Here is a 23,858-nt window from a genome sequence, read left to right on the forward strand (position 1 = left end):
ATCTAAGCACATTTGTGTTGCTATATCTAGATGAGAACTGACAACGTATTACTCAAGGTGCAACTGGGGAGCTAATGTCAACGCAAGCGAAGATAATAGTTGAAGATAGCTATTAAGTGTAACATCTAGATAGGTGCATATTAGTTCCTTACTAGTAAGAAATCTGCTAAGCTTCTATTATATTCGAGTAGACACTAAGGCCCCTATCCAGACTCTTAACCTAACATCTTGAAAGGTCTTGAAATTTAGCCGGCGGGTGGGCTACCTCCACTTCGAGACCCGCCGCCCCCATCGTGAGCTCGTGAAAAGCTCGGTTTCGGCCTCGCAACTCCAACAAGTTCATGACTCCACATCAACATCTGCCCTGATGGTCTAGCGGTATGATTCTCCCTTAGGGCTGTCTTCAGACGGAACAGTATGGGAGAGGTCCCAGGTTCGATCCCTGGTTAGGGCCCATTTACTTTTGTCCACTTGCCCAAGCGTGTGATCCTTTTTTCTCTTCTTTTTCTATCAATCATAGACGAGTAGATTGACCCTAGCAAAGCACTGTCTGTTTGGTTCAAATGGTGAAGTTGTTGAAGAATTGGCCGTTTGGCCGATCTGTATAAATAGCTGCTCCAGATAGATTCTCTCTTTGACTGTTTAGATTGCTGTTGGTCTTTTTTTGCTCCCCTGTCTCTATTCTCCCTACGCTCCCCCCGTCTTGCGACTGGTTACTAACCTGTCAACGACTTCAATGTCATCGACGCTGCACGCAGCGACGCGAAGTGCTTTCCACTTCCGCAAGGAATCACGTATTACACTGAGAAAATCGACGAAACATACGCTGATGAGATGTGAACCGCCTTGTGGAAACGATACAGTTGAGTCGGCGTTACGGCGGATGGGGTCCAACGCATGCTGACCGTCGTGGTTTCTAGTTCCCGCCAGTACCAATATGCCGCCTTCTTCGCAGAAACATGAGAGAGAATGCACCAGATTGAAGCATTGACGATCCTTAGGACAGAGATCTTGACATGTCGCATTCGTCTGGATCCGTGCAAGGGATCCTGCATGTCTTGAGAGCCAAGCCCAACCTCTCCTGGGGCAGCAGCTTGATTTTTCCGAAGACTTCCTGAAGTAGAAAACAGCAATGCATAACGACATACTAAACTAACTTCAAGTATTGATCGAAAAGGAATGCTCCAATCCGGCCCAGAACTCGGTTTGAGACGTACATGGCTTCCGGACAGGAACAAATACTCGCCCTTTGCCCTATATCTTTCTTCTAGAAACAGAAACACGAGCTTCTGACTACTTACATGTTTCGCGAACATCTTCGAATCATCATCCTTCTTCTGTATCTTTTTCTTCTTAAAATTCTTTTCGTGTACAAACCGACAGAAAGGCCTAAAACTTGCAGGTCACTGTACAGCCTTAAATTTCTGCCTATGAGAGAGAGAAAGAGAGAGAGAGAGAGAGCAAAAACTTGGTTGCGGTGTTGAGAAGCATCGCAACCTTGGTCCGGCGATGATCCATGTCCGAAGAGCCCATGACAGACAGGGCAACCGCTTCCTCCAACCCTTGACTCCAGACGCGAACACGCTGCCACGCGCTGCTCCTCCCCTCAACTCTCTCCGTTAAAGCCTTCCTTCAAGAGTTTCAAGTTTCAGACCGCAGAGTTTAGACGAGACAGGGAAAAAGCAACCCGGGAGGCAGCCCAGCCCGGCCGGGGTGGGCTTTTCCGTCTTTTCCGTCGCGCGAGTCAGAATGGGCGGGCGAGAAGACGGCAATCAAGTCAGTCGGTTGGGTACAACCCAGTCTTAATGCTCAATCATTCAAACCGCATGGTCTGGGGAAAGGAGTATTCGTCACGAAGCATCGGAGTGCATTCTTCCATCATCTAATCTATCTCGGATCGTGTGACTGGAGCCGGTAACAGATAGGCAGCGACGACGGATGCAGTCATGGGATGAGATGGTTTTGGACGATAGCTCAGACAGGTACGTCTGAATAACGTTGCAAATTTGAACTAATTGTAGGACGTGACATACCCTGCACTCTTGATACCAGCATCGCCGGCATGGTCGGTTACATAAACGGTGGAAGTGGTGCTCGGAGGCTCATGTTAATCATGGTCTAGTTTCCGGGTGTATTGAAATCTCAAAGATCGGATCCAGATGTAGGAGTGTTTCCCTCTTGGACAAACCTGGCTGCAGAGTCGACAATTCCGCTGCAATCTTTGATGTAAGGTTGTGATGGGAAAAGGCCTTGTCGACCCCGGAACTTGACACTGGGGCTGGACATAGTTAAGACACGAATTAAAACAAGAGACGGACCAAAAGGATGAATCATCGGCGAGGTAACATTGAAAATCGTATCATTATTGGGTATATCGCATTCATTATATGCCCTTTCCGGCCGTAGGACGCCTCTAGCATCCTTTGTTTTTTCTCCTTGTACATCCCCATTCCTTCCATCGCACACACACTCTTACACGTGGGCGCTCTTCTTCTCGGCGTGCTCGGCCTCTCCGAGAACGGCCTCTGCGGCCTCCTGCTTCTCGTTGTGGACGATATCCCTCTCCTCGGCGTCCTGGTTGCCGTACAGGCCGATCCTGTACCAGGGCAGCTCGAAGAGGCGGTCCATGCTCTCGAGGGCGCGGCCGGAGGTCTCGGGGACGAAGAACCAGACCCAGGCGCCGCCGATGAGGGTGATGGCGGCGAAGGACCAGAAGGTGCCCATGGGGGAGATGCCGCCGACGGAGGTAGAGGCGAGCATGTTGGGGACGGCGCGGCTGTTGCCGTACTGGTTGGCGAAGTGGAGGGTCATGGCCCACGAGGTGGCGAGGGCGCGGACGCGGAGGGGGAAGAGCTCGGCGGTGAGGAGGTACTGCATGGAGTTCCAGCCGAGGGCCCAGCCGAAGCCGGAGACGTAGATCATGGCGATGGCGCCCTTGCTGACGCCGACGAGGTGGTCGGGCAGCTTGAAGGACTCGTCGACGCCGAGGAGGGGCACGTGGGTCAGGAAGGCGGCGACGTAGATCATGGCGATGGCCTGCAGGGTGATGCCGGTGAGCAGGGCGCGCTTGCGGCCGATGACGTCGACGAGGAACAGGGCGCAGAGGATGGCGGCGGTGAGCTTGACGACACCGAAGACGGCGGTGATGAGGAGGGACTCGTTCTGGCCCTCGATGCCGAGGATCTTGAACAGGTCCGGGGCGTAGAGGGTGATGGAGCCGGCGCCGGACCACTGGGACAGGAACTGGACCATGGTGGAGAGGTAGAGGCGGTACAGGTTGCTGGGGACGAGGAACAGCTCCTTGACCTTGCCGTACCAGGTGGCGCCCTTGCTGGCCTCGAGCTCCTCGTGGTGGGCGTGCTGGATGTTGTAGATCTCGCGGGTGACGTAGTCGTGGTCGACGGGGAGGTGGCGGAGGTGGGCCATGGTCTCGGTGGCCTGCTCGATCTTGCCCTGCTTGACGAGGAAGCGGGGGGACTCGTACTGGAAGAAGGTCAGGATGAAGATGATGCCGGCGAACATGATGTGCAGCGAGGTCGGCACGAGCCAGCGGTTGTGGGTGTTGTCGCCGAGGTGGATCTGGCAGCCGTAGTTGGTGAAGTAGGCGAGCACGATGCCGAGGTAGACGAAGCCGGTGAAGACGCAGGTGCAGAGGCCGCGGATGGATGCCGGGGCGATCTCGGCGAGGTAGACGGGAGCAACGACGGGGGTCTGACCGACGCCGAGGCCGGCGATGAAGCGGCCGGCGTAGACGGCAGCGAGGGAGCCGTTGTTGGCCATGAAGATGGCGATACCGATGATCCAGACGATGCAGAGCTGGCGGGTGGCCCAGATACGGCCGATCTTGTCACAGATGAGGAAAGCACTTGAAGAATATACGTGGTTAGCATTGCTGCTTGGGTAGGGGAACAGGTGGTGTGAAGACATGAGGAGAAACTTACAAGAGAGCACCGGCGACGGAACCCAGCTGGACCATGGCGGAGACGTTGGCCTTGATGTTGGTCTGCTCGACCTCGCTGTAGGTCTCGTAGTGAATGAACCTCTGGAAATCCTTGGAGCCAAAGGCACCCGAGATGAGGCCCTCATCGACACCACGGGCGGCGCCCATGAGGCCGAAGGAGATGACGGCGAACCATAGCCGCCAGTTGAAGACGCCCTTGGGTTCACCCAGGTCTCCGAGCTTGAAGATGTTGATGGGTTTTTTGACGCCACCAGCCATTTTGAAGGTGATGCGGGGGGGTGGAAGGAGGGGATAGTCTCGCACGAATGAAGTGTCGGTTCGTTCGTTCCTTTAGTATGCTTGCTGAAGAAAGGCAAGAAGAAGGAGAGACGTGTGAGGGCTTGAGAGATGTGAACACGACGGTTGAAGGGGCATAAAAGCAGAGAGAGAGAGGCCGCGGGACTGGATGCGTATTAATACTTGAAGTCTGGGTGTTGGGAGATGCTGACACTATACTCTACCCAGTCGGTCCCCTCCACGTCCCATCTTTTCCCCCCCTCTACATCTCCGCGTGCCCTTCCGCCCCCCCGCTTCAGAGAGATGAGAGATGGCAGCCGGCGGCCAATGCGGCGGCGACGACCCCGTGGGAAACCCCGTCGTTGGGATAGTCCTCAGTCGAAGGGGGAAGGTTGAGGAGGCCCACCGGCCGGGCCAATCGCTCAAGTTCCGATCCACCAGAATGAGAATTTACGAGGAGACCACGTCCCTGCTGCGAGGCCTAGACAAGGATGGCTGGAGATGGCGGTATGGGGACGAGCATGGAGATGCGTGGGGAGAAGGAGGCGGCGGGCAAGGACGTGAAGTGGGCGGCAGCTTGACCATATCCGGCTGGCGGCTGCTGAGTTTGGGGTAGTTGGGGAAGAAGGGGGGGAAGCCTACACGTGTAGAGGGGAGAAATACGGAGGAGATGCGCTTTGTCTAATCAGTCATTAGACCCGGACATGTCTCCGTCCTCCTTCTTCTCGTCAGTGAAAGTGAGTGACTCAGCCAGCTCGCTCGTACGGAGCAAGGTAACTGTAGCAGGCATCACTGCATTGCATCACAAGGGGAGTTACCCATCCACTCTGACATGCATAGCACGCGGGTTTCCTCCGCTCTTCGGTATACTGAAAGAGGCAAGACAAGATGAATGGGTTGGGTTGTCTGGGTTGAGAGTGGTCGTCGTCTGACAACGCGCGATGCTGACACACGTACTTACTGCGTAGATACCTGTACACAGGTGTCGGCATCAATGCGAAAAGGAAGAGAAAGAAAGAGAGAGAGAGAGAGAGAGAGTAAAGGAGCCAAGAGAAGCCGACGGAAAACCGAGGCAGCGGAAAACGCTGTGATACAAAACCCAAGAGTCTAAATTTCAGACTTCGCTCACCTACCCCAGTTTCTCCCCCCCCCGCGGAGAAATGGGACGGCCTACGATAGACTTCGGATGGCGGTTCGGGGGGCTCGAAGGGGCAACCATGGGCAACACTTCCGGCCATCGTGCCGCGCTCATGCAAAACTCTGGCACACGACAAGCCCGATGTGCGACGCATTCTCGAAGGTTGTTGCGTCGGGCGGCGGTGGCGGCGGCGGCGGCGGGAGAAGTATAACGAAACGGGTTATCGTCAAACTTGAAAAGAGGCTTCCCGCAAGATTCCGCAGAATGCAACACACCCGCAGAAGCGCTTCGATTTTGGTCCATTTTCGCGCTCGACTTTCAGAGTGTCCGGTGCCGAATCGCCGAGAACCGCGTGTCGTTGAGTCGTTTTGGGAGGGGGGGGGGGGGGGGGGGGGGGGAGGCTACTAGGGAAGCTGGGGCGAGCCAAGGAGTTGGCCGAGCCAAGAAGACGCCTCAAGTCTTGTTTGCACCGGCATGCGACCGTTCCGCGTCGCTGGATTGGACCAAGAGTTGGAGCGGAGGGTGATCGGCCAGCGCCAAGTGACGTGATGCTGCCCCCCTGGGCCATGTTCTGCCATGCTCTGCCAAGGGATACCAAGAGACTCCGAGAACCCCAAGAAACACCAAGAGCGCGAGCCAAGTCGGGGCTTGTTTGTGTGAGTGTGAGTGTGTGTGTGTGTGTGAGTGTGTGGCTCATTCACTCAACTGGTTTGTGTGGTGTGGTGGCTCAACCCCTGCTTCATATAAAGAGGAACCAGGTCCGCATTCTCCGCGATGTTGGGGTTTGGAGAAGACACGGACGGGTTTTCCCCGCAACATCTCTCCTCTCACAACCCTCTCTCTCTCTCACTTTTGTCCGTCTGTCCCGCAAATTTTTCTAGAAAATACCTTGAATATGACTCGTCAGTGCGCCGATGACCGCAACCAGCTCGTGGATCTCTGCTGACCAAAGAAAGAAGGGGGGAGAGGGACACGGAGAGAGAGGGAGAAAGAGAGAGAGGGGAAAAGGGGACCCCACGTTCGCAAATGCCCCATACATAATCGGCCCATGATCCATATCCATGTCAGTCTCTGTGCGAGTTCGCGGCGCCGCCCCATCGCAAAAGTGCTTGTTCTGGCTTGGTCTCGGGCCTATAACACGCTCCCGAGATGGAGAGGAACCAACCCCCGGGCACACCTTGGGAGAGTATTCGTGCATGGGGAGTACGCCTGGCCGGAATTTGCAAAGAACCCCGGCCTCTGCTCGCTCTCGCAGGAACGCAGCTCGCCGCCGGCCGGTGGAGGTAGGTCAGGCCGCATCGGGACTAAGTCGACGGGGGCGAGCCCGCAAGCCCGCGCGTGCAACTGCCGCTCGGCCATCTTCCGTGAGACGGCTGCCAGATGGGCCCATATATGATGTTGGGGGGGAACCATGGCATATCGCCCCGAGGATGTGTAAGTTGTTGCCCTCCTACAGTTGTTTGCACCTCCTACGCCCGCGGAGTCTCCTCCCGCCTTCGCAATCGAGTCATGGACCCCCGGTCTGCTCCGGTTATTGTTCCCTGAGTGAGAGGTGGGAGCTCACTGCTACCACCCGCCACTACCAAGTTACCAACTAACAAGGTCTGGCCCATCGGGCCTCGACCGACCGTTGGCTACTTTTTCTATCCCCTGAGTCGTCTTCCCTCGGTTCGAGACGCCAGCGCCGCCATCCGGCCCATTTCTTTCCCCCTCATCTCGACTCTGGGGACTCTCGAGACGAGGCGCTGGAGTCTGGCGGAACGAGATGGGATGGATCTTGTCCGTCCTCTTCCTCCTCCCCCGTAGAATAAGCTTACGTGCCCGTCTCGGCCAACCAGAGCGTTGATGATTGCGCCGTCTTACGCCCGGTGACTCGTGAGGTCCAAGTCCATGTCGTCCGGTTCCCGGTTTCTCGACTCCGTCTGCCCCGAACACCATGGCCACCCCCAGGTCCCCTAAACGAACTAACGAACTAGCGAAACCTTTCAAACCCCAAGCTTTCCCCCTCCACCGTCCCCCATGCCCTCCTCCCGGAGAAGCTTCCTTTGATGGAGACTGTATGGGGTTGGGGAGGCAAACTGGAGAGGGAATACCTAAGCGCTCGACTTACAGCCCGCGCTGCCTGGCGTTTCCCACAACACACACACACACACACAGTTTCTCTTTTATTTGATCAAAACTGGCAAAGGTTGCCTTGCCCTCAACAGTTCGCAATCTCTCACCGACGCCAGCAGAATCCACCCGTCACATGGAGGAGACGGACGGAGATCTTACTGAATCACGGACTCTCCCCCATCCCTCCTCCTTGCCCCGCTGGCATACCCCCAGCCGCTCGGGTTCGCGTTTGTAATTGTGACAGACCATGCGGGGATGGTTTTTACGACTGGTAATCTGGAATCTCATACGATGTTCGGCGCGCGGCATTAGCAACATGCTGCTCTGTACGCATTACCGAATGCTGTTTGGTCAGAGGCGCTACCCGATGATTGCAAATACCAGTCTCGTCACGCCTATGGGGCCTCGGGGCTCAAAAAAGAGAGCGAAACCCGAGCGATCGACGGGAGCGAATCCTGTTTTTTTCTGGTCTTTTTTTTCTTTTCTTTTTTCTTTCTTTCTCTTTGTTTGGCCTTCCCTTCTCCCTCTTCTCCTCTCCCTTCTTCTCCATCTTGGAACTTCTGTGTTAATCTGATTCATCTCTCGTAACAACCCTGCTCAGCACAACCTCCCCCCCCAACCGTCCTCCAGGGACGCTCTACACGTGTAATACTCACTCAAGACGGGCCGACGATGACTCGTCCACTCCCTCCCTCGCGTCCGCCTCCCACCGACCCCTCCACATGCCCTCGGTGCACTTTTCGTAATGGCTCTCGCCAAAGGCGATGACCCACTCGGTCGCGAAGGCCTCGTCAAACACCTTGAGCAGCATCATCTGCTCCGGGTCCAGGTCGACGCCGCACGCCTCGCACGGCGCGTCGACGGTGCCCTGGCCCTGCGGCGACAGCGTGACCATGTCCCCGCAGGAGCCGAAGAAGCACACGCACCGCTCGTCGGCGAGGGCGCACACCTCGCGCCGCGTCACGACGACGTGCGTGCCCCTGCACCCGTCCCGCGGCGTGCCGTGGACGGCGATGGCACAGTTGGCCGGGGCGATCCACTGGATGCACATGACTGACTTGTCTTTTTGGTGTTACTTTACTGCTCTTAAGGGGGGGTTGAGAATGCACTGCTGTGATGTTATGGTCAATAAGTCGCTTGATGGCTTGTGGTTCCCTAGCGAGCAGGGGATCACTGGCCAACACGGCATTCACTTTTTAAAGTACTGGAGATGCTGAACACTCACTTCTCTCTTGTGACTAAACCAATGCTCGTTTCCGGGATGTACGTGAGATCAAAGCCGGCACAATGGCCTTGTTCACAGGCCGACTCTCCCCCCAGTCCATGTTCTCACAACGCCTTTGTCTACAGGTCTCGTCACAAACAAGCAAGCCACCAAGCAAACATTCACTGACGACGCCAGTCATGAGAAAAGGACTGGACTGTCCGACCATGAAAGATGCATACGCACATCTGCATGTTTTGAACGTTTAAACATATGCTCCATACCTACTAGTATATATATACACGACGCCCACACCAAGCCGCCAAGACATCTTGGCAATCGTCGTCCCAAGGCACTTGGCATCGCCAAAAGGTGGAACTGCAGCCAGAGCCTCAACTCCCCCAACCCGTGTCAACATATAAAAATGTGTGTGTATATATATACTCACTCCTAAGTCAAACCACCCCTCTTCCAGGACTACCAACAGCCGGCATGATGTACGGCGGGAGCATCCTCCCGCAATCTAAACCAGATCAAGATCTGACAACGAACCGTTGGCGGACCCCGTCCGCTCATCCATCCATCCGTCCATCCGCCCGTCTGTCCGTCTCTTCCACCACACTGGATGATGCCGCATAGCCGCTCCTGGACGTCCAGCCCGCGCCGCCGGAAGAATTCTCCTCCAAGAGGAATTTCTCCGTCTGCATCAGTCCTGCCCCCCCCTGGCTTCCATCCTTCTACCCCTGCCTCTCTCTCTTCCCCAGAAACCCCAGAGACGGGACTGGTATCCCCCCCCCAAGAACCAGGGGGTGGGAGAGGTTCGCTCGCTCACCACCCCCCCGGATCAGGAACACAACCCCGGGGCCCCAGACTTACACACGCCCGCCCACGTCGACTTTGACATACAGGAGAGGGAGGTAGGGGAGGGCTCTCACGCGCCCCCAACTTTCCCCAACTCCCCCAAAAGCCCCCTCGCCGCCGCCGTCCTCTCGTCGTCGTACCCCGCAAACCGCTCCATGCCCTCCACCGCCATCCGCGCGTACCTCGCGCCCGCCCCGGCCTCGCCCGCCCGCGCGTACGCCCGCGCCACCATGCCGTAGAACTCGCCCGCCTGCGCCGCGAGGCCCTCCCGCTCCACCACGCCGTCCATCTCCGCCGTCAGCTCCCCGATGGCCGCGGCCGACGACGGCCCCGTCGCCGTCTCGTCCGTGAGTCGCGCGAGGATCTGCTGCAGCCGCGCGCGCCGGGCGTCCGAGGCGGCGATGTCGGCGGCGGGGGAGCCGCAGAGGGCGCAGGTGCAGTTGAAGCCCCATTCCTGGAGCGTCCGTTTGCGGTCGTCGGAGAGCATGTTCAGCATCGAGTCTGTTTTCCGCCGTGTCTTGTCAGCCGAGGGAATAGACGAAAGGAGAGGGGGGGGGGAGGGGGCTTACAGCTGATGCTCACTTCCTCGCCCGGTTGGATGTTTTTGTAGGCCACGACTTCCAACTCCAGCGTCCGGGGAGAGTATCGAGTGATGGCGCTGAGACGTGTAAGTGTCTACAATCAAAGGACATCTGACCTCCAGTCTCTGTCTTGAGGGGCAACAACAGACTCTGCCGGGATACTCACTTTGGCTTACACGCGTGGTTGATTCTCTGCTCGTCTCGTCAGTGTGAAACCCCCCTTGACTTACACGCCGCAACAGGCGCCGCCCCTCCTTTCCCACCTACCGCGACTCTCGGGAACAGCCCAAAGTGCGCGACGTCGTTGAACGTCGCGCCGAAGGTGTTGGTCCGCACAATGTCCTCGAGCACGTGTCCGCCCGTGCTCCGCGAGAGGTCGAAGATCCGCTGCTGGTCGCGCCTCGGCAGCCGCACGAAGCCCTCCTCCAGCACCCAGATCGCCTGCGTCCGGTCGAGCGCCTCGGCCGGCTCGGCCAGCTGCAGGAGCGCCGGGTGCTCCCTCAGCACGACGTCGCCCGCGCGGATCGCCGCGGTGGCCACGGCGCCCAGGCCCTTGCCCGGGATCTCCCTGACCTCGAACGGCGGCGCGTCGGACGCGGCGGGCCGGGGTCGTCGTCCGGTGTCTCCGGTCCACCGCGGATCAAAGTCCTCGACGAAGCTGTCGTCGCCGGCCGCGATCTCCGGGCTGGTGAGCACGAGGAGGCCCGCCTCGCCGCGGAAGTCCTCCTTGACAAAGGCGCAGTAGGCCGGGCCCCTGTTCGCTTTTGGGCCGACGCACACGGGACGCTGCGTCCAAGGACCCCAGTTGGAGGCCCTGGATGCCGTTGTTGGATTGTATGCCGCGCGGCATTGTCCGAGGAGGCCGAGCGGCCCGGAGGGATTCCAGGCACACTGGTTGCCTACGTTGCTATTGCTGGCGAGTGCTGTCGAGGAGAAGGCGGCCATCGTCAGGAGAACGGCCAAGATATCAAACTTGGAAGAGGCCGACATCTTTTTCGTCGTCATGGCAAACAGGGTTATCAAAGGCAAGCTGCGAAACCGAACAGCAGTCTCCAAGGTTTCTCTTCTCTAATTCTCCCGGGGGAGACGGTTTTATTACACGCCGATATGACCGTGGCCCAAAAAGGAACACGCTGCGACCCCATCCGCATCCCGCAACGGTGTGGGTGTGGTTGCCGCCGCCACCCCAACTTGGATCAGAAAACAAGCATCGCATTTAGCCTCTTGGTCCGCAAAACCGACTTTGTCCCTCTCGTTATCCCCCGCCCCCCTTTCCCTTCCCGTCCCCATGCGGCGATCGTCTCTCGGCGTGCGGGACCTCGCTAGCCTGAGGTGAGGGGTTCCCGCTCGCCAGGGACAGTCCGCCGGAACATCGCAAGCCGCGATGCCAAGTGCGCCAAGATGCTTGGTTTTTTTTTCGGTTTTTTGGGGGAGTAGCTGGGCTTGGTAGAGAACGGGCATGTTCTGTTCAGGGCTGCACCGAGTCATGAGGGGGAACCTTGCAAGTTGTAGTCCAGGCCACTTGGCGACGCCTCTTTCTTGAGAGTGTGTTGGAGTTGCGGGCTATTGGATACGGAGAGAAGCATCGTAACACTTGGCATTGAACCACTAGCATTTGACCAAACTCCAGACAACCCACGCGGCGGTTGGGCCGGTGTATCCGGACGGTCGGGTCCGAAATTTGCGGGGTCGGAAAAAGCCCGCAGCCCCGCAATGGGCTTTCTTCAATGCGCCACGGAGGAGGGCCGTACATATCGGAGTGAGGCCGCTCGACAGTCCTTGGTTAGGCATTGTTTGTACAGATAGATGCCCGCCCCTTCACGGCAACATGCTACCGACCATGTACATTACTCCTCCATCCTCTCCCTCACTAGCGCCCAGCACTTGCGCATCCCCGTCCCCATCGACTCCTCGTCCACCTCCTCCGCCGTCGCCCACCGGTGCCTCACATGCGACGACCCGAGATCCTCGTCCCCATCAACCTCGAACAAGTGCACGTGCATCGTCAGCTTGAGATGCGAAAACAGCCATGGCACGCTGCCGAGATCCACGACATGCCGCACCTCGGGCTTCCCCCCGTTGCCATCAAGCAGACCAGCCACGTACCCCTGCGCGTCCCTCCTCCTTGACGGCGCCGTGCTTCCGCCCTTCTTCGTCGTCGTTGTCGCCGCCGGCAGCGTGTGGCTCGGCAGCTCCCACAGCCCGGCGAGGAGGCCCTTGTCGGGTCGCCGGTGCACCAGGAAACGTCCGTCGCGGCGGCGGACGGCGCAGACGAGGGCCTCCTCCGATCGGACGGCCTTCTTGACCACCTTGAGCGGGAACCTCTTGGCGTGGTTGGCGACCACCTCGAGCGTTTTGGCGTTCACCGCCGGCTGCTTCGGCGCGGATGGCTCTGCATCTTTTGTCGTCTTGGAAGAGAAGAAAGCGGACAGGGTGGCTTGCTTCGCCGCCGGCCGAGACTTTATTGCCCCCTTTTTGGCTCCCCTGGCCGTCTTGGGCGCATCCGTGTCTGAGTCGCCCCCGGACGCTGCTGCTTCATCCTCCGCCGCCGCCGCCTCCTCAAAGGGCTCGCAAATCGAGCACAAGTCCTCAATGTCCTCCACCACCCCGGCCCCCTTTCTTGGCTTCGCGGCCGCCAACAGCAGGCCCTCGGCGTAGGCGCGACACGTCGACGTGACGGGACACTCGCCGCAGTTCGGCTTGGGCGTGCAGACGGTGCTGCCGAGCTCCATCAGGGCCTGTCCCCATCGCCCGGGCCGATCGCTCGTCGGCGGCTCCTTCTCTTCGGCATCGTCGTCGTCGTCGTCGTCGTCGTCCTTGCCATCCTTCGCGACGGCTTTCACGAGCGCATCCGCCGCGGCCCAGAGCAGGTCGATGACGGTCTTGTCCGACTTGGCGTTGCCAAACACGCCCAGCTGCCGGCTCAGCACGCGGAGCACGTTACCGTCGACCATGGGCGCCGCCCGGCCGAAGACGATGGCCGAAATGGCGCCGGCCGTGTACCGTCCCACGCCGGGGACCTTGGCCTCGAGCTCGGCCGTGTCGGCGGGCATCAGGCCGTTCCAGCCCGGGTCACCGACGACCAGCTTCGCGGCCTCGTGGATGCGCGTCGCGCGGCTGTAGTACCCCAGGCCGCGCCAGGCGCTCACGACGTCCTCGGGCGGCGCGGCGGCGAGGTCCTGGATGGTGGGCCACCGCGCCATCCAGCGGTTCCAGTAGTCGATGACGACGGCGACGCGGGTCTGCTGCAGCATGATCTCGCTGATCCAGACCTCGTAGGCGCGCCTCTCGAGGGCAGCACGGAGGTCGTCGCGGGGTTCTCGCGGGTCGATCCAGGGCTTGCGCCACGGCATGCCGCGCGTGGTGCTGACGGCGTCGAACCAGGCGAGGAGGGCGTCACGTCCATGGCGTCCCGGCTGGCCGTCGAGCAACAGAGGACTGTGATACGTGACGGCGTGGTTTCTCGACCGAGGTGAGCAGGCTTCTGCTGGGCGGGTCGTCGTCGTCTTCGTCGTCGCCGTCGCCTGTGCGGATGGGCCGAAGAGTCTTGCATGAAGCTTTGCGGTGTCTGCCTTTCGCGTCTTTTCCACCTTGCGCCGCTTGGGCTGCGGTTCTAGTGCTTCCTCGATTCCCTCGATCTCCTCGGGTTCCTCTTTTTGCTTGGTTTCCTTGGCCCCATCCTCGTCGTCGTTGTCGTCATCATCGTCGTCTGCACGAGGTGCAAAGTCGGCTTCAAACGCGTCTTCTTCCCGAGGTTTGGCGGCGACTTTGCGCCTTTTTGAAATTGACCTCACCGGCTCATCGTCTGGCTCATCATCGACTTGGGCGAGTATCCTCTTTGCCGCTGCGAGTGAGCTCTGTCGGCGGACACTGCGGCGCTCTATCATGATGGTTTTTTTTTCTTGTCTAAGACGCGACGGGGAGACGCGTCTGGAGGTGAAAAAGGTGATGGGTCAGCGAGCGGGTGTGCGCTGACACGCCCAACAGGGGATACTGACAGCCACTGAAGATCGCCATTTAGCGTCGATTCAGGCGGGTAGCAGCTAGAACTGGGATCGATTCAGGGGCACAGGCCACTGTGAAATCGCCAGGACAACTTTAGAATGCATACAAATAAATGAATTACGCTTTGTTTTGTGCTTCACTTACATAAATAAAACACACACACATCTGAATAATTGCTCTCGAGCATGGACAACAACGCACGGCAAGCATGTTGCAGAAGTAGAAACGCCAAAAAGACAGAAACACTGCATATTGAGTGAAACGCAACAAAAGGACAGGTCCTACCAGGATTCGAACCTGGGCCTACGGAAGGATCTGAGTATCATCAGAATCCGACGTCCTAACCAACTAGACTATAGGACCGACGAGCAGTTGAAGCCGATGGTGAAGCCGCCGATTCCGTCGTCCATCGAGTTTCACGTCTCACGATGCAGCAAGCCACAGAAGGCAAACCGAAGCAAAACAAAGCTCTATAATGGCATGAGTCTATTTGGTTGTCGTCCTCTACACTCTAGATGATAACACCGCCGCCGCTGCCGCCGCTGCCTCACTCGGTCCAGCCGTCGCCGGCGCACGTCATCCAGTTGGCGGCGACCAGCTTCAGGCCGTGCTTCTCGGCGAACTCGGCCGGCTTCCACGACCGCCTCTGCACAAACTCCTCCCCGCCGACGTCCTCCTTCTTGAGATCAAGGCCCTCGGGCTCCCGGTAGAGCAGGAAGAGGTAACGGTGCGGCTTCGAGCTGTGGGGGCAAGGCATCCAAGTCAGCGTTCTCTCTCTCTCACCGGAATCGTCTCCTCTTTCCTTCTCCCCTTCGTCTCCCATCCATAGAACCCATCCACTAACACGGGGCAAAAAACTCACTCGTCCTTGGGTCCGGGTCCGAGGAACTCGGTCAGCGCCGGCTTCGTCTGCGCGACCGCCGCCTCCCCGCTGAGGGGCTGCAACCCCGGCAGCACCCAGTGCCTCCAGAAGGCGAACTGCGGGTTGTCGGGCGTCGGCGCGTCCGGGTCCGTCAGGAAGAGGGTGTAGGACGCGCCCGAGCTCGCCCCGGCCTCGGCGCCGAACGACACGCTCGGCACCACCTTGCACTCGCCCGCGCGGAAGAAGTTGCCCGCGTCCACCGTCTTGCCCGCGAACGACACCTCGAGCTTGGTCGTCGGCGCGAACCCGGCGGGGATCAGCGACTCGGCCGACCCGGGCACGAGCTTGGCCTGCTCGAGCGAGCGGGTGAGCTTCTCGGCGTGGTCGGAGAGGGACATTATGAGGGGCGTTGTTTGTTGTGTGTCTCTGTGAAGGAAGATGAACTGGTTAGAAGTGAAGAGCGTCGATGAGGGGAAATTGAATATTCGCCGCGTTGAAGAATGCCTTTTGGACCATCCGTCGCCTGCGGGCGGATTTAACCCGAAGACGTGATGCGTGATGACCTACGCGGGGTTCGGCGCGGCGCGAGGAGGGCATCGATGCCAGTGGTGGAAAATTGCCGCCTCTGCTGCACCCAAGGGTCTTGGCAGATATACATACCGTAGAGGTTCCTGTCCCGTCCCGTCCCCGATGCGTTTTGGTGAGATATCCGTGATTACATAGCCGAGGGTAACTGGGAATTGCAACTTGATATGACCAGGATGGTCAGTGAGTACTCGTTAAACAAATCAACGAACGGAAATGTGCCTCAACTCAGTCGGCTCGGGCACATACGAACCAACAACTCAGCAAACGACAAAGAGGCCAGACCTGGAACGAATGTTCTGTCGTGATTCGAACAACAAACATTAAGACTCATCATTGTGTACAGTTTTCAGAGCACTTCCGCCTGTTTCAAAGATTTCTCATCTCAATGAGCTCCGTTTGATCAGTCCGCCCTACGGTTCCAAAGATGGCTTCCCCCACGTGTGTGTAGCAAGTAACGTCCCATATGCCTCCTCCCCATGACATCAAGATGCACCACTCAAATACCCGAAGAAAGCATCCCCTCCTCACAGCTACCGCCGCCATCGGACGCCGCATCCCTCGCAACCATCCTCAACGCCCACTGAATCTCATCCCAGTCCGTCTCTCTGATGGACAGAATCGACGCCGTACGCCCAATGGCCGCCTTGCTGTCGTATGAGAGTCTGCAAACGCATCGGCACAGCTTGTTCTTGCCACTCGGCCCGAGGAACGCGCTGCTGTGGCCGTCGACGACGCTGCTGTGGCCGTCGACGACGCTGCCGAGCCACTAGCCCTTGAGTGTGCCGCCCAAGAACGGTTGTCGGTCAGTGAAAAGGTCCCGGAGCTGGAAATGCTGTACTCTGGCCGACAACTCTCGGCTCGAATAGTTCACCCTCGCAAAGAGCTCCAGCACCACATCTTGCCTCTCCCGAGCGCACTTGGTAAAGGCGTTCAGCATCTCACCAATCCTGAAGCAGATGCGCATCATGGTCGCCGAGGAGAGTCAAACAACCACCGAGCGGTCTCTGACTTTGCCAGGGAAAGAGGGCCTGACGAACGGTGCTGGGTCCGACGGCGCGCTGGTCGTCTGCGGGAGGGAACCCCCACCAAGGGACTTTGTTCTAGAGCTCGGAGCCGCCTCATCGGCACAAGCAGTCACGAGGTCCCAGTCTACGTCTTCGTCAAGAAGATCAGGCTCCAAGGATTCGATCTTTGAGGCTCCGCCGGGGCTTGTGGCAGGCGATGAGAACTGCAGCTGCGAGTCGAAGCTCTCGGCAGACCTCGAGTCCTGGTCCATTTTGTGCACCATGCTTGAGGGCGGGACCTGGGCTGCTTTGGCTACTGCGGCTGTCGCTAATAGCTGGTTCATCTCATCCTCGTCAATGCCCCCGAGGGAGTACATGTCGGAGTCGCTGTCTTCATTTGTCGCGGCCTCTGCCATCTTGTGTTAGGTTAGGTTTCCGAGGCTCTCGGCGTCGAAATGCAGAAACGACTTCGTTATGGGTGCATGCACATTCGACAGGGTTGAAGCAACAATTACCAAGGTTGAACTGTGTGGCACTAGGCAGGTATGTGTTGTCTGGGTTTGTGGAAGGAAGAAGGAAGAGCAGCCAGGCAAGTACCGTCACAGCACAGGCACAAGCCACCAGATCATGTGATCCACTCTCACACTGTCCATCCTTTGATCCACGTGACCTTATGCTGCGATTGCCTCCTCCATCTTCTTCTCGTTCTCGGTGTCGTTTTGTCTTCTATTGGAGATCGCGGTGATGTGATGAAACACTGAGTAGAATGATTGCGACCCAAAATTCGAAGACTCAGGGTACACTAACGTCTACGAAGGGTAAATCTTCTATTGTTCTTACACTGTGTTCTTCCTTCAACCGAAGCCGACGCTGTTGCGCCAACCCGGACTTAATCTATTGGAGGTCTCTCCTGTTCCCTATAAAATTTCATTCAAGTCGTCCGCCGTATCCCAGCATCTTAACCCTCAACCCATGCGCCAGGAATGTGCAAAGGCGGGTTTTCTATCTGCTCCCAAAAGTCTCCGGCATACTCCCATGCGTCGAGGTCCCATATCAGCTTCCAGTCTTGCGGTTCCGGGCCATATGTAAAAGAAACAAGCCTCCAACCCGAAGCGTCGCCCAGTGTATTACGCCACCGCCGACAGCGTAATGTGTCATCAGCAAGATACAGCTCCAACTCCCGCCTGCCATATACGACTAGGTCTATCCCGGAGGATTGCGCATCCTCCAGCCAGCTCAATAATGCCTCCGACAGCCAGCGCGGCTTTGGATCTGGTATGTACCAATTATATGAAGCAACAAATTGGGACCGAAACATTCCAACAATGGTTGGTGTCGTATCGGCCAGGCCGTCAACCCTAGAGTCTCCTTTTCTGCAGAGGTCTTTGACAGATAACGCCCTGAAACTCCATCTGGCAATCTCTCGCCAGGAATCCCAAATCATTGGATTTTCCTCTGTCCATCTTGAATTATGCAAGAAAAAGTTTGTGAAGTATGCAACGGCCAAACTAGCAAGTGAGCTCGACGATGATATCCCAAGGATCACTCGAAAAGCCGCAGGATCTAGATTGCCGCCTTTGCGCAAATCTTCGAGCAAAAGTCGGGGGTTGACATGGTCCCAATCCAAACGACTAAGTCGTTTTTCTGGCGGAAATTGGTAATAAGACTCCAATCCTATCGGCCCCTTCATGAGCATCGCCTCGAGAGCTCCTGGTATACTCCATACGATTTCCGGTAGTGTGCGATGCAGTACAACCTCGTCCTCGGGGTCGAAATACCGCTCAACATCATCATCATATACGCCGTTTTCGAGTGCGTATCGAAAAGTTTCCAAAGAATCTTCAACGCGTGCGAACACCGGAAAGAAGAAGGTCATGGGGGTGACGGTACAGAGGCCGACGTCAGTTAGACTCAACCCCATATCGACCAAGTTTTTGGTTATGTCAGGAAAGTGATAAATAACGGCCACCTGCTCTCAAAAGTGAGTTGGCTGCTGTCCAGGGGATCGAATTGGAAACGGGCCATACGTGTAGCAATGTGAACCCGCTGGGATCAACATCTTGTAAAGAGGCCTCCCCCGCGCTGAGAGCCTCTAAGATATCAGACCAAGAACCGCCTCGGACATAGCAAAATATGGGTGCATCGACGTGTCGCATTATCCAGGGCTTGAGTAGAACTTTCCACCCTGTACACGCCCTTTGTGCCTGGAAATCCCAGACCGTCTCTGATATCCACCATGGAATCTGGACACGTGCCTGGTGAACTAATACATGTCATTTGATGCCTTACGGGAGTGTAAATATTGGGATAAAGTTACCTTGGATGCCGGGGTGACTGGGGTCTGATGTCGTTTGATAGACGAAAGCACCGAAGAAAGAGGCCTTCCGCCATGGTATCGAGGCCATTGAACACCAGCTGTTTTGACCAGAACACACGTTCTGCCTGGCTTGCGGGCTTCCCACAATAATTTCAGACTGTATGGGTTGGTTTGCTGCTGTCGATTGAGCGGGGCCGTCCTGGATCACCGACCGCAACTTGACCAGAGAACTGTGCACGAGACGTCAGAACAGCAATTCAATCACTTGCAACCGATGAATAGCACTCACATCGTGTATGTCTGCTGCGAGAGAGCCAGAAGCTGCAGAGCGAACCGTATCTTGTTCTGGTAGGCTTGGATCTGCTCCTTCTTAAACGTGACCTTCAGCTTCGTGATGTGCCTCCTGGACCGCTTCGCGGTATTGATCCGCGACTGCAGCTCCTCGGCCAGCGCGTCCAGCTCCCCCACCGCCTGCTGGCAGTACTCCATGCTGAGGTTCGCCGCGCTGTCGCGGTGCACCCGGTGCGTCCGCTGCGAGAACTCGGCCTCCATCTCGGCGAGCACGGGCCGGAGGATCTCCAGCTGCCGGACGAGGTGGGCGATCTCGTTGGGCACGTCCTGGACCTCGTCCCAGAGCTTCTTCAGCTTGACGATGCTGGCGCCGAACTTGCCCGCCATCTCGGCCACCGTCAGGGCGCTCACGACGACGCCGAATACTTCCGCCATGGTGGTGTTCTTTTCCGCACGTCGATGCCTCTTGACGGGGTTGGGTAGTGAAGTTGGAATGCCTTGCTGAGCATATCTGACAAGGTGTCGCGGAAACCGCTCCGAGGGCGAAGCTTTCGAGTTAGCAAATTGGCGGACTCTGTCAAGCTGTCAGATGCGGGGAGGGAGCGAGCCTCATTTCAAAGAGTCGAGAAGGCTGCATAGCCACGAACCGCCCTGCAAAGCGTCAGGCTTTCCTGCAGGCTGCGCGAACTCGTGCATGAGATATCGCCAGCAAAGCCGCCCAACGAGCCTGAGAATGTCAGCTGGAGTCTTGGCCTGGCCAGTAAGATTATTCCAGCGCAGCATGGCGTTGTGGCACAGCAGCCAATGGAGACGCGGGTTCGAATCTGCTTATATACCATGAGTGCTGCATCAAGCGTGTCATCGTGCAGGGCAGATTTGCCGTATAAGAGAACAACGGCGAAGAGCACAGGGAGAAAACTGGCGGTGTTGGTTTCCTTTACACATTCTCAACAATCTTCGTGTCTAAAACGCAACCATGAAAGGAAAAGAAGGACAAAGCCCCGACAGTTCCCTGAAGGGACAAATACAGAAACAAAACCTATATCGCCTCTAGCTGCATAGTGTGCGCCACGTATCCCAAGTCTATCCTACAGACCAAACGAAGGTGACCTTCTACCAAACTGATGGAAACAATTCCCAAAATGTTTCTGGACCCCGCTTACTGGATGGTCGGAGGCGGTGTCGGTGACCTCTTCGGCTTCTTGACTTCTGGCGGTGGTGGTGCAGCTGTTGGTGCTTCAGGCTCCGGCGCGGCTTTGGCGGGTTCTGGAGCAGGCACTGGCTGTGCAAGTGCTGGTGCCGGTGCCGGTGCCGGTGCCGCCTTCGATACATCAGGCTCCGCCATGACCTTTGGCGATGTGAGTTCGACCTTTGGCGTGTCGGATTCCAGCGTGGCATTTGGCGATGCGGAAGCGACTTGTGGCGATTCAGACTCTGGCGCAGTCTTGGGCGGTTCCGGGACGGGATCCTCAGCGCCCTTTGGCGCCGGCTCAATCGTCTTCAAGTCCGCATCCCACATCTCCTTGACCAAACCCCAGTACCGCGACGGGTTCAGTTTCGCATGCGCAACGTGCTGGCTCCCGTCGAACCGCTCCTTCCGGACATTGAACCCGTTCTCCTTGGCCTCCTCGGCGTGCCTCTCGACGTCGGCCCAGTGGATCATCTCATCCTCCTTGCTGTACAGATACGCCCGCCGCTTCTCGCTCCCTAGCAACGCCTTTTGGCGCAACGCCGCCCACATCTTCCCGAAGAAGCCGATCCTCCCGAGCGGGACGTGGAAGAGCCAGAACCAGCCGATGAAGACGTGGGCCAGCGGCGCGAGGACCCTCGGCATCGAGGCCGAGAGCGCGCGGTAGCTCCGCATCCAGTGGAAGCCTCCCGGGCAGGAGTCATAGAGGGTGACGTGGGGCGGCAGCGCCAGGCGCCCCGCTCGGTCGGCGTCGGCGTACAGCTCGAGGAACTTTGCATAGTTGGTGGCGCCGCCGTTGGAGAAGACGTGGAGCAGCAGCTGGGGCTGGCCACCCCCGGAAAAGGCCGCCGGGGCGGCGTCGGCCAGGGACCGGACGACGGGGACGGCGGGCTTGATCTGGCGCTTGGAGATGCGGGTGGAGAGGGTGTGGATGAAGGGGCACTTGACGAGGAGGATGCTGGCGGACGGGTAGAGGGCCATGTAGCGCGACGTGTACTTTGCGATGTGGACGTCCTGGGCCGACATCCAGCTGAAGATGACGATGAGCCTGGGCGAGTTCGGGTCCAGCACCGCCGACGGCGGGTCGTAGAGGAACGTCGTCGGCGAGAGCTCTTGCATGGCGGGCAGGGGTCCGGCAGCGCCGGCTGGTTGATTCGATGCCATGGTGACTTTCTGCGGGTTGGTTTGGGCGTCTCGAAGAAAGTTTACTACTATTCACGTTTTGTGACGGAGGGGAAACTCTCCAACGGATGGATCTCACTCGAGCGGGTTGCAGTGCCAGTGCCAGTGCCAGTGCCAATCTACAATGTCTTGGGAGGATGTGGAGGGAAAGAGAAATGGACGAGCGAGAGGTCGAGTACTATGCTATGTATAAAGAAAGTAGTGGGAATCAATGAGATGGACGGGTCACTAGGACCGCTAGACCGTGCATCTATCCTCCTCCTCAGCCCTGTTCTTGGGTCTTGTCGTCATCATGGCAAGGTTGGCTGGGTTTCCCTTTCGGGGAAGTGCCTCGGCTCCATCCCCCGGTTACAGGGGGGGAGCTTTGATGTCTCAACGACATGGTGAAGGATTTCTGTTGAATTCTTGGCTACGATTCATACTCATCTTCTAGAAAACACCCCGGTTGAAGGTCGAAAGAGGCGCCGAGTCCGGACAGACTTAAGAAGAACGAAAGCCAGCGGACCGGCGGAGGGATTGCAGCTCCGGTCCTCTGCGGCCAACCAGACGGAGATTGCGGTGCAGAGATCGAAGGCGTCAACACTTTTTTTTTGGGGTGACACTAACTAACTAACTACCTAGTCAGTTGAAACACCAAACGACTGTGCTCACAGCTCACACTCCAAGAGACCCAGGAGAGGTCAGAGCATATGTCCAAGTTATTTACTCCCGTTACCCAGGTGCATGGTAAATGATGGCAAAAAGTCGCAGCTTGCAAACACATCTGATTTACAAGGCTAGGAACTCATCAACCAAGTCAATTTTTCGTAACAATCTCTTTCGGTTGCGACGAAGTGCGATTGGTGACTACGGCTGCGGGCCGAAAAGATGGGCCATCGGAGCACAGCATGGTAGATACATCGCGGACAACGCGCCATCTCGCATGTCGCATGTCGCAAGTTGCAAGACACAGATAGACCTGTCATGCAGATGAGATGTAAACCGGGTTGTCGCGTGCATATGTAAAGGTTGTTGTGTGCTCCAGATCCAAAATAACTTGGGTGGTTAAAGCACACACATCTTTCGCTGGAACACCACACGGACTTGCATTTTCTCTCTTATCGCCAGCACCTTTTTTACTGGGAAAAAATTCTGGATATGGTGGCAAGCACTGCTCTTCTGGACAATCCCGAGTTTCTTGGCGTTTGCCTAATGAAGTGGCTTACTTCCCGATAACCGTGTCTTGTACTACCGGTGCCTGGGAGGTCGCATGAGATGCCGGAAGCAGACATCCGCACAAAGCAATTACAGAATGCTGATATTCTGAGTAACCCCTAAACATTTGATTAGGTACGCCGTTTCAGATAGATTCCAGTTTATGAAGCGGCTGGTATGCTTGTATTGGGACTCCGTGACAATCCCTTACAAGAGGCATTGCTATCGTTCTTGTGGCTCAAGGACACAGGGTCGGCTCCAACCAAGACGACTTGCGATTGATTATGAAATCTCAACATCAAATACTGATTCTCGTGATGTGCCGACCAAATTATTGGTCCAAATACACAACTTGACCCATGGGAATCAGCGGTCTAGGGGAGCATCCTCTCGTTGCGGACCGGCCCAGCCCGAAGGCCCGACTCGGTTTGAACGTGGGACGATGGCGGGAAGAAGTCGTAACTGACAAACAGGGTAACTTGCAAGTGACGTTAGCCATCTCGGTTCATCTTCATATACAAATGCCCGAGGAGTGGATATCGGAGTGCCAAATGCCAACGATATGGAGAGAATTGCGATTCTGTGGTATCCCAAAGACATAATCATTCCTCTATTCCAACAGGATATGCTAAATGTAGGTAGGCTCAAGGTGAGATACACTCTTGCCATCTGGTGTCCGGGTTGATCCTGCCGAAAACCATGAAAGGAAAGTCCACCTGGGAGATCGAGGCAGGCGGCAGCGTCCCTTCTCGTCCTCCAGAACGACGGCAGCCGCTTCCCTCTCAGCTCCTGCTCATGTAGAGTAAGGCAGACGACACGACACGTGCCATGCCGGAGGCACATACTACCTTCCTACCTTAGGTAGGTACCAACCAGGTATTCTCTCTCTCTCTCTCTCTCTCTCTCTCTCTCTCTCTCTCTCTCTCTCTCTCTCTCTCTCTCTCAGAGAAGTCACTTACCAAGGTTCTACGATTGTAGCCCGGACGGCAACCCCCTGTGCTTTTCCTCCCGGGCTCTTGCTTTGCCAACCAACGAGCATCGCCCCCTTTTCGCTTGTTAATCTTCCTCGCCCGTAAAATCTTTCTTCTTT

The 23,858-nt window shown here is 57.2% G+C and overlaps 10 protein-coding genes across 10 annotated transcripts; 1 reads left to right on the forward strand and 9 right to left on the reverse strand.

Annotated features, from left to right (window-relative positions):
- Window positions 1-2,472: 2,472 nt before the first annotated feature.
- CH63R_12599 (MFS quinate transporter) lies at window positions 2,473-4,219 on the reverse strand (the record flags this gene model as incomplete). Its single annotated transcript, XM_018307573.1, has 2 exons — window positions 2,473-3,865; window positions 3,942-4,219. 2 exons carry the CDS (start codon window positions 4,217-4,219, stop codon window positions 2,473-2,475), a joined length of 1,671 nt encoding a protein of 556 aa, XP_018151990.1.
- Window positions 4,220-4,547: 328 nt separating this feature from the next.
- CH63R_12600 (uncharacterized protein) lies at window positions 4,548-4,853 on the forward strand (the record flags this gene model as incomplete). Its single annotated transcript, XM_018307574.1, has 1 exon — window positions 4,548-4,853. One exon carries the CDS (start codon window positions 4,548-4,550, stop codon window positions 4,851-4,853), a length of 306 nt encoding a protein of 101 aa, XP_018151991.1.
- A 3,289-nt stretch (window positions 4,854-8,142) lies between these two features.
- CH63R_12601 (A/G-specific adenine glycosylase) lies at window positions 8,143-8,541 on the reverse strand (the record flags this gene model as incomplete). The annotated part of the gene is made up of 1 exon (XM_018307575.1): window positions 8,143-8,541. One exon carries the CDS (start codon window positions 8,539-8,541, stop codon window positions 8,143-8,145), a length of 399 nt encoding a protein of 132 aa, XP_018151992.1.
- A 1,084-nt stretch (window positions 8,542-9,625) lies between these two features.
- CH63R_12602 (A/G-specific adenine glycosylase) lies at window positions 9,626-11,126 on the reverse strand (the record flags this gene model as incomplete). The annotated part of the gene is made up of 4 exons (XM_018307576.1): window positions 9,626-10,056; window positions 10,125-10,213; window positions 10,253-10,301; window positions 10,367-11,126. The coding sequence occupies 4 exons, from the start codon at window positions 11,124-11,126 to the stop codon at window positions 9,626-9,628; spliced, it is 1,329 nt and encodes a 442-aa protein (XP_018151993.1).
- Window positions 11,127-11,983: 857 nt separating this feature from the next.
- CH63R_12603 (A/G-specific adenine glycosylase) lies at window positions 11,984-14,023 on the reverse strand (the record flags this gene model as incomplete). The annotated part of the gene is made up of 1 exon (XM_018307577.1): window positions 11,984-14,023. The coding sequence occupies one exon, from the start codon at window positions 14,021-14,023 to the stop codon at window positions 11,984-11,986; it is 2,040 nt and encodes a 679-aa protein (XP_018151994.1).
- A 665-nt stretch (window positions 14,024-14,688) lies between these two features.
- CH63R_12604 (Phosphatidylethanolamine-binding protein) lies at window positions 14,689-15,401 on the reverse strand (the record flags this gene model as incomplete). The annotated part of the gene is made up of 2 exons (XM_018307578.1): window positions 14,689-14,881; window positions 15,004-15,401. 2 exons carry the CDS (start codon window positions 15,399-15,401, stop codon window positions 14,689-14,691), a joined length of 591 nt encoding a protein of 196 aa, XP_018151995.1.
- A 686-nt stretch (window positions 15,402-16,087) lies between these two features.
- CH63R_12605 (Sequence orphan) lies at window positions 16,088-16,558 on the reverse strand (the record flags this gene model as incomplete). The annotated part of the gene is made up of 2 exons (XM_018307579.1): window positions 16,088-16,357; window positions 16,463-16,558. 2 exons carry the CDS (start codon window positions 16,556-16,558, stop codon window positions 16,088-16,090), a joined length of 366 nt encoding a protein of 121 aa, XP_018151996.1.
- Window positions 16,559-16,573: 15 nt separating this feature from the next.
- On the reverse strand, window positions 16,574-17,011 carry CH63R_12606 (Sequence orphan; the record flags this gene model as incomplete). The annotated part of the gene is made up of 1 exon (XM_018307580.1): window positions 16,574-17,011. One exon carries the CDS (start codon window positions 17,009-17,011, stop codon window positions 16,574-16,576), a length of 438 nt encoding a protein of 145 aa, XP_018151997.1.
- A 1,527-nt stretch (window positions 17,012-18,538) lies between these two features.
- CH63R_12607 (uncharacterized protein) lies at window positions 18,539-19,638 on the reverse strand (the record flags this gene model as incomplete). Its single annotated transcript, XM_018307581.1, has 3 exons — window positions 18,539-18,858; window positions 18,913-19,142; window positions 19,202-19,638. The coding sequence occupies 3 exons, from the start codon at window positions 19,636-19,638 to the stop codon at window positions 18,539-18,541; spliced, it is 987 nt and encodes a 328-aa protein (XP_018151998.1).
- A 724-nt stretch (window positions 19,639-20,362) lies between these two features.
- CH63R_12608 (Indole-diterpene biosynthesis protein) lies at window positions 20,363-21,556 on the reverse strand (the record flags this gene model as incomplete). Its single annotated transcript, XM_018307582.1, has 1 exon — window positions 20,363-21,556. One exon carries the CDS (start codon window positions 21,554-21,556, stop codon window positions 20,363-20,365), a length of 1,194 nt encoding a protein of 397 aa, XP_018151999.1.
- Window positions 21,557-23,858: the final 2,302 nt, after the last annotated feature.

Source organism: Colletotrichum higginsianum, chromosome 9 (genome assembly GCF_001672515.1).
Source record: "Colletotrichum higginsianum IMI 349063 chromosome 9, whole genome shotgun sequence".
NCBI classification, from domain to species: Eukaryota; Fungi; Ascomycota; class Sordariomycetes; order Glomerellales; family Glomerellaceae; genus Colletotrichum; species Colletotrichum higginsianum.